The sequence below is a fragment of the Myotis lucifugus genome, unplaced genomic scaffold, assembly GCF_000147115.1.
Source record: "Myotis lucifugus unplaced genomic scaffold, Myoluc2.0 scaffold_1620, whole genome shotgun sequence".
Classification (NCBI taxonomy): domain Eukaryota; kingdom Metazoa; phylum Chordata; class Mammalia; order Chiroptera; family Vespertilionidae; genus Myotis; species Myotis lucifugus.
The window spans coordinates 43,292-52,219 of record NW_005872668.1 but is presented as its reverse complement, the minus strand read 5'-3'; the positions used below and the strand labels follow the sequence as shown (position 1 = coordinate 52,219).

General features: G+C 38.1%; 1 protein-coding gene across 1 annotated transcript; it reads right to left on the bottom strand.

Annotated features, from left to right (window-relative positions):
* Positions 1–554: 554 nt before the first annotated feature.
* Positions 555–7,904, bottom strand: LOC102440798 (cytochrome P450 2C23-like). The gene is made up of 4 exons (XM_023748653.1): positions 7,731–7,904; positions 6,587–6,774; positions 2,744–2,885; positions 555–1,186 (listed from the first exon to the last, which is right to left on the bottom strand). The coding sequence occupies exons 1-4, from the start codon at positions 7,855–7,857 to the stop codon at positions 1,005–1,007; spliced, it is 639 nt and encodes a 212-aa protein (XP_023604421.1). The 5' UTR covers positions 7,858–7,904; the 3' UTR covers positions 555–1,004.
* Positions 7,905–8,928: the final 1,024 nt, after the last annotated feature.

The window sequence follows — 8,928 nt, the reverse complement described above, 5'->3', positions numbered from 1 at the left end:
TTGCAGCTATTTTCTGGGTCACTGTTCTCTTGGGAATGCTCAGTCTTCCCTTGCAGCTCCTCTTGCTTTTCAACCTCCAAATCCACCTCTCACCTCTTTCTGAATAGGACGTGGCTATGCATAGTTTGACATCTTATGCAAGAAGGCTCTTTGAGCCTGGCCAGTGTTGCTCAGTGGTTAAGTGTTGACCTATGAACCAAGAGATCACAGTTTGATTGCTAGTCAGGGCACAGGTCTGGGTTGTAGGCTCGATTCCCAGTAGGGGGCGTGCAGGAGGCAGCCAATCAATGATTCTCTCTCGTCATTGATGTTTCTATCTCTATCTCCCTCTCTGAAATCAATACAAATATTTCTAAAAAAACAAAAGGAGCCTCTTTGAGCCCCATGCACATCAATAGTTGCAAATAGATGAGGGTGGGGCAGGGAGAGATTTGTGATAGGTTATTGTTTAATTTCATGTATTTATCTTATCCTAACTGTAGAGAGCCATAACTCATGGAAATAAATGTTTGAGACTTGAAATAAAGTCAAACATACAAAGGAAATCTACTGTGGAAGTAAGGATTTATTTTGTGAATGTGGTACAAATCCTATACATGCTTCCAATTGGAAATAGAAATCGCACACATAGGCTATTATAGTAACGTCCCTGTTTTGAAAAACAGCAGAAAATCGGCATATGTGCGAAGCCACAGAAAGAGTGAAGGCTCTACTATGTTGCTAATTATCCCCGACAAAAGCCGTGTGTGGGCCTGGTCTTGGCTCTGCTGAAGCGCGGTTTATAAAGAACTGTACAGGGTATGAACACAGTGTTTGTGCCCTTGGAGTTGCCAGGACCCAGCTCCTTTTTGTCAAGGGATTTGCAGATTTAAACAAATGTCCGTCAAGTTCTTAGTGAGTAGTGTTTCTGTCCTACACAGTATTTAAAATGAAGAGCGAGACTATTGGGGAGTAAGAGGAAAAGCAATTACTTTGAATCAAATTGTTAAAAGAGGAAAGTCCTTTCATCTAGGAAGAAGGCGCAGCTTGAAAGGCGGGGGAACGGTGAGAAGCCCAGTAACAAGGGGTCTGGTCTCTAGTTCCCTGGGCTCCACCAGGGGCTTGAGGGAAAAGTTTTGCAGAATGGTGGTGAGGAAGAGGAACAGCTCCACGCGGGCCAGGCCCTCGCCAACACAGGCCCGTTTCCCTGGAAGGAGGAAACATTCCCATTAGTTCGCTCCAAGTTCCAATACAATAAATAGCTCATATTCAAATACAATATGCCGAACAAGACAACCAATACAATATGCCCCTAAGAGCCATGGAAAACACTGATCAGAAAAGGGAATTTTATCAACTGCCAGAAGCCAATTATTTGTCACTATATATCAAAACTCTCTCAAGAAATGTTCGCTCTTTAATTGGGTTGTTCTCCTTCTGGGTATTTAGCCATAGGAAAGAGAGATGCATCTATTAGGATGTCACTTGCATTGTTATTTATGATATTGATGAGTCAGATGAAAACTGTATATCCATCTATAACGAACTAATGGAATAAATTCTTCTGCATTTCACACAACGAAACCTAAATATGTTGACATAGAAGATTATTTAACACCACAGTCTGTCTTTTATCACAACAAACTAAGTGAAAATAAATTATCAAAGATTGTACAGAATGAACCAAATTTTATTTTTAAATATATATCTATTATGTATATTTAGACAACAGTGGTTATCTCTGTAGAGTGAAATGGCAAATAATTTTTATTTCCTTCTCTTTTTTTTGCTTTTCTGCATTTTCCATCTTTTACGTTGAACACTTATTATCACTGTAATTAGAAACAAAACATCTTAACTGTTATTTTTTAAATACTTAGCAAATGATTGAATAAGACAAGGAAAAAGAATGTGTGCTGACCAATCCTAAGTTGTCTTTATAACCTTATGGGAAATAGTAACTGGGGGCCAACCAGCTCTTGAAAAGAGGCAAGGGTATGCGGGACTCAGGTTTCAGAGGGGAAGAAAAAATACGAAGTCGCCAAGTCTCTTTGATGGCCTCCGGCTCTAAGAATCAGAAAGTTAATAATCATCAGTAATTTTATTTTATTTTATTTTATTTTTTTTTTAAGTGTGTATTTCTTTTTTTTTTTTTAATATATTTTATTGATTTTTTACAGAGAGGAAGGGAGAGAGAGATAGAGAGTTAGAAACATCGATGAGAAAGAAACATCGATCAGCTGCCTCCCGCACATCTCCTACTGGGGATGTGCTCGCAACCCAAGTACATGCCCTTGACCGGAATCGAACCCGGGACCCTTCAGTCCGCAGGCCGACGCTCTATCCACTGAGCCAAACCGGTTTCGGCAATCATCAGTAATTTTAAAAGAAGAAAAAAACTTGCACATTTGCTTTGGAAAAGTCACTATTACAAAGGGGAAATCAACAGATAAGAGTCTGCAAAAGCAGGTCCCTTTGTCATCTGGTAACAGGTGGCATTTGAATTGGCTTGACTTTGGTTTCTTTAAAAACTGGCATTATACTCAGTTACCCAACAACAAAACAGTCCCTGGGTGACTTCCCTAATCCTACTGGTGCACAGACTAAAGTGGCTCCATACAGTTACCTCAGAAACGGTAACAGTCTCACATGATCAACTTCGCTATCATCCAGGGATTACTTAGTTATGCCAAAATCTCAGCGAAGCTAAAAAGTTGTCCGAAATGTGCAGGTGTGTGGTGTGGATGGATTTACTTGTATTTACCAAGGGAAAAGGGTATGAAGTAATCTGTTTTCCTGAGGCTGCCATTTTTATCCAAAAAGTGGCCTGGGTCAAAGGTCTCTGGATTGGGGAACTCCTTGCAGTCCAACAAGACTGAAGACAATAATGGCAATACTGTGGTGCCCTGGAACCAAGAAAAGAGAGAGGAGTTGTACTTGATCGTGCCTACCCTTGATTCATTAACAAGGCTAACACTCCTAATTAGTGGATTGAATAGGACTGAGCACTCTTAAGCTTGCCTGGTGAGTGATTGTCTTGAGTTATGGCTATTTTATACATGCTATTATCATACAATACTTATTGAGTAGTAAGATAATTCTCTTTGGGAAGAGTGATGTTATGATCAATGTGAGGTAACCAGTTATTGTTGATAAGCGGGGGTTTGCCACCCACATTGTCTAGACATGACATTTACTAGAATTGCTGCCTCAAATAGGAAGAATCTACTTTTCTACAATTTGTTCCTTTCTGAATTCAGGTGTGTACAAAAGGGTATAAAGTAAAAATAAGTCTCTCTTCTTATACTCAAGTGCCCTGGTTTTCTTCTTGGTGTAATTACTGTTAGCATTTTATGATCTATCCTTTGGGAGATATCTTATGGATTTAAAGAAAGGACACTTATATACATATATCCTCCACTATTTTCACACAGATAGTAGTATCCTATAGTGTGCTGCAGCTTGCTTAGTATTCCACTTTATAGAAATAAAGGAAGTTTTAAAGTCCTTTGTAAATGAACATTTGGGGGTTTCCCAATCTTCAAGTATCACAAATATTGCTGCAATAAATATTCTTATTTTATAGAAAGTACACAAAGGATAAATTCCTAGTAGTGGAACTACTCTTCAAGTTGTATGTGTGTTTTGAATTTTAATAGATATTACCACATTGTCTTCCATAGAGGTTACACCAGTTTATACCACTAGCAAAACTATATGCTTTTTTACACCCTGCCAACATATTATAAGTAAAAAAAAAATTTCTTTAGAATTATTTTCACTATATTTCATTGTGTGAGTATATTTTTACACATTTAAAAACCATTTGTAATTATTTCTACTCAAATTTTAATTTTGTTTTTCTTGTTCTGCATCTGTTGGTTTTTGGGTTTGTTCAAACTGACTGTAGGAGTTCATTTTATTTTTCAGTAATTAGTCCTTTCCTCTTATGAACCATGCAAAATTTCCTCTCAGTTTGTCATTTATCTTTTGACTTTATTTTTCCAGGCAGATTTTTCTTATTTGCATATAGCCAAATTTATCAATTTTTAAACACAGGGCCCTCTTACTCCTCTCTTTTTTGGTGTTGGGAGTCAATGTTAGAAGTCTTTTGGAACTCTGAAATTCTCAAAAAAAGTCATCGCTTTTATTCCTAGTACTTCTACAGTTTAATATTCTATGTGTGTATATCTGAGCCACCAAGAATAAAGTTTCATGTAAGATATGAGGCAGGGATCTGTTGTTATTATTTTCCAACTCCCCCAAGAGTTTTCTAACCTCTGTTGAATATTCCATATTGTCCCTCTAAGGCAGTGGTTCCCAACCTTCCTAATGCCGCGACCCTTTCATATAGTTCCTCATGTTGTGGTGACCCCCAATTTCATTGTTACAAATTGAACATAATTAAAGCATAGTGATTAATCACAAAAACAATATGTAATTATATATGTGTTTTCCGAAGGTCTTAGGCGACCCCTGTGAAAGGGTCGTTCGACCCCCAAAGGGGTTGCGATCCACAGGTTGAGAACCGCTGCTCTAAGGGGAAAACACCTTCATCAAGTACAAAGTTTTCATGTATAATTAAGTTTATTTCTAGATTTTATTCCTTTGATCTGTCTTTTCAAGAAGGTATATTATACTGCTTTAATAACTGTGACTTTGTATTACATTCTAACATTTGGTAGAACCTATCCCTGATTAGATATTTTTTTATTTTCCATATCAAACTTAGGATCTGCTAGCTTAGTTCCAAGAAAATCTGGTTGATATTTTCATTGAGATCTCATAAATGTATAGATTTTTTGATTTGGGGATAACTGCTACTTTTCTACCCAAATGCAGAATAAATCTTGTAATTTATTCAAACAATTTATATCTCTCATTAACATTTCAGTTTTCTTTTTATAGATCTTGAATTTTTTTGTTCAGTTTATTCCTAAATATTTTATCCTTGTTTTTATTAATGAAAACTTATCTTCATTATATTTTTTAAATCATTTTTATTTTATATAGGTGGCAATTGATTTTTTTAAATAATAAATTTGTACCTAACCACTGAATAATTCTGTTTTTGCAATTGTGCTTTGGCTAATTTTGCAATTGTGCTTTGGCTTTTAATTCCAGGTATAATTATATCATTTACAAAGTTGCTTCTTTGTTTGGAATGTCTTATCTCACTATTTTTTCCTAATTCTATTTGAATAATATTAGTACTGGTAGATAGCCTTGCTTTATTCCTACTTAGGAATGCTTTTAATCTTTCATCAATAAGCATGATTGGGAAATATGTGTTTTTTTTCTGGCTAAAGAGATATTCGTCTATTCCTACTTTATTAAAGGTTAAAAAATAAAAATGAAGTACAAATAGGCAGTTATAAATAGTCAGAGGGATGTAAAGTAGAGGATAGGAAATATAGTCAATAAAATTGTAATAACTATGTATGGTACCAGGTAGGTCCTGAAACTAATGACTCAAACTAATATAATATTAAATGTCAATTATAATTTTAAAATAATTTTTTAATTAAAATGGCCATTGAATATTATCAAAAGTATTTTCTGTACAAATGAGATTATCATATGATTTTTCTCCTAAATTTTATTTATATGGTGAATTTTATTAAACTAGATTTCCTGGTGTTAGACCATTCCTGTGTTCTTAAGGATCTCAATTTGTTGGTGATGTGGGGTTTGTAATGTGATGCTAGACTTAATGTACTAATACATGTTTGCATTGATAGTTTTAAGTAAGATCGGTGGCTGTTTTGTAGTATTTTTATTCTGTTTTGCAATATTTTGATCAGGTTGGCACCTTTTCTTCCTCTTCTATGCTCTGGAACTATTTAAATGTAAAACCGAAGCCCCTAATCACTACAGGAGACTGACTATATCCCTAGTGAGCATGTAAGTTTTGGTAAATGCTAAGTGTCCTACAAATGTTAACTGTCAGGAGCAGCAACATCTCAAATGGCCTATACATAAAGTTCTGGGAGGAGAACATTTGGGCTAAAGAAGATCGACATTGGCTTAATTACCTTAGAGCAGTGGTTCTCAACCTTCTGGCCCTATAAATACAGTTCCTCATATTGTGACCCAACCATAAAATTATTTTCGTTGCTACTTCATAACTGTAACGTTGCTACTGTTATGAATCGTAATGTAAATATCTGATATGCAGGATGGTCTTAGGCGACCGCTGCAAAAGGGTCGTTCGACCGCCAAAAGGGTCGCGACCCACAGGTTGAGAACCACTGCCTTAGAGCTACAGACACATTTTCCACTTCCCCCCTTTTTAAAATCTAACCTGAAAAATCAGATTTCAGTTCCCGTAAGATTCTCGTTAATGGAAATCACTGCTCCCAAAATACATCCTCTATGAGAGCAGGAGGGGCTTGGAAGCCCCAGGTCGGCCTCCCCCATTCTAGGAAGGCAGAGACCGGGCTGCAGAGTGACCTGAGGGTGCACTGCGTGCAGTGACAGATTTCCAACCACGGCCATCTGACTCTGACTGCTCTCTTCCTGCAATAGAACTGAGAGCCTCTCACGGCCCCACTGAGGGACCCTACCACCCCTCCTATCCCAGTCCGTTTTCCCAGACACATCTAACCTTGGGGATGACATATTGTCTGAATTTTGTGTCCTTGGTCACAGCATGTGGTAAATTAGACGGAAGGAGGGTGATGTATCTTTGTATCTCATTCAACACAGCCTCTGTGTAAGGCATCTTCATCTTGTCCTTCAAGGAGGGCCTCTGGTTGTGTCCAATCACACTGTCAATTTCTTCATGAACTTTGGCTGCAGAGACATGAATCATGAATGCCACTCAAGAGATGTGTTCCCTGGGTACCTGGAAATTACCTGAAATGCTTGCCATGTGCAGCAGAACATGGCCTAGAAAAGGTTCCCAATGTCAAAGACCTGTTGTTAAACAGCCCATTGCTCTGCTCCGATGGAATTTCTCTTTTCTATTTTGCTGTAAATGCCAGAGACTTGCTGAAGGAAACATAAAGGCTGGATTAACTATCTTCTCAGCCTCCTGGCTTCATTGGTTTGTTCTCATGTACGGGGGAGGCAAGGACCTTTGTAGCAGGGATTATGGCTGAGCCCATGATTCCTGGCAAAGCAGCTGTAGGGGGACATGTTCGCTCCTCATTCTAGTGGGAGCTGCTTCTTTGTCACCTTCATCCAGTCTCCTTCTAGTTTTGTGGGGATGGTAAATACCATTTTGTTGAGCAGCATAAACACTGGCTTTATAAGGCCTGTGCTCTGAGAATGCGCTTGAGAAAATCAACCTACCAACATTTCATTTTTAAATGTTGTTATATCACAGCTAAAAATCCCCTTTGGGAAATCTGGTCCATTTTCAAGTTGGGAAAACAGAGGCCTGAAAGATTAAATGACTTGACTGAGGTCACACAGCCAGGTATTGACAGGCCTGGGATGAGCACCCAGCATTGTGACTCATGGGTCCCTCATCTAACTAGGGCTTACTCTTTGGCATTGAACCTCATATATAAGACTCAGGATTCAGAAGTTCCTCTGCTTCCAGTTTAAACAACAGCCTTTCAGTTCTCAAAGGTGCTTCTTCCTTATCAGCATTATTAGACAGAGTTCTAATCTACAAAAGCAAACCACATACATGGCCATTTGCATGGTGCTCTGAAAGGGGCCCAGAGAAAGCGAAGCAGTCACTGTCAGCAGTGTCTTCCCACCCTCACCTCGTGCCCTGATCACTAAAATGCTTGCTGTACCTTCCACCTCTGGATGTTTCATGAGGAGCAGGAGCCCGTATCTTAGGGTGGAACTGGTGGTCTCTGTTCCTGCCACAAACAAGTTGGATCCACAGACTGCCAAGTTCTCCAAGTCAAATTCAGACATGGGGTTGTGTTTCTCCTGTAGGTGGGAGAGTTAATGGCTATAGGAGTTAAAAAGAAGGCAATGGCTTATCAGAGCTCCATAATCACACACCTTTACTAGTAATTGGCTTCATTTTGTGCACTGTTGTGTAGTGGATAGAAAAAAAAAGTCAGTTGTGGATCAAAACTTCAAGGTTCAATCCCAGGTTAATCAATGAACAGATGTGAGCCTTTGGCAAGTTACTTTAATCTCTACTCAGCTTCATAATCTGTGAAACGGAGATAAAAAAAATAGAACATGCTCCATAGGCTTATTATAAAGATGAAAAGAGTTAATGAATGGGTGGAAGCTCTTGGAACTATGCCTCATATATACAAATACTCAGTGAACGGTATCTGCTTTTATTATATTTAATGAAAAAGACCAGATGATAAACTCTATGCAAACACAATGTAGAGAAAGCACTGATTTATAACTGGTCTGTTTCCTTCACTTACACTGACTTAGATGCTCTCGGCCCCACCTTCTCCCACATGACATTCATCATTATAATGGCATTTCTAATATGAAGACTGTACTTGTAGGACATTTTCACTCATAATTTTTAAATATATATTTTATTGATTTTTTACAGAGAGGAAGGGAGAGGAAGAGGGATAGAGACTTAGAAACATCAATGAGAGAGAAACATCAATTCAGCTGCCTCCTGCACACTCCCTACTGGGGATGTGCCCGCAACCAAGGTACATGCCCTTGACCAGAATCGAACCTGGGACCCTTCAGTCCACAGGCCGATGCTCTATCCACTGAGCCAAACCGGTTAGGGCGCTCATAATTTTTTACATGGGGTCTACAAAGTGTTTAGATAATAAATTGATCCAGGACTTAAAAATAGTGAGCGAGTTTCCTATTTTAAAATGATTCTAGTAAAAATAATAGGGATTAAGTCTTTGCAGATGTATCCCGCACACCTGGCATAAAAACAGGTACTAAACATTTGAATGTTTAATGCTATTACACTAGTTAATAAAATTTCTATATTCTTATATATTTAGATTATTTTCATTGCTGATTATTTTTGGTGGGCTTTTA

Bases quoted from the DNA above. Each gene is read 5' to 3' on its own strand.
- LOC102440798 (XM_023748653.1), bottom strand. From the start codon at position 7,857: ATGTCTGAATTTGACTTGGAGAACTTGGCAGTCTGTGGATCCAACTTG. The intron at 6,775-7,730 runs GTACAGCAAGCA...ATGTCTCTGCAG, and splicing joins GAAACATCCAGAGGTGGAAG to CCAAAGTTCATGAAGAAATT. The intron at 1,187-2,743 runs GTAAATACAAGT...TCCTCCTTCCAG, and splicing joins CTTCATACCCTTTTCCCTTG to GGAAACGGGCCTGTGTTGGC.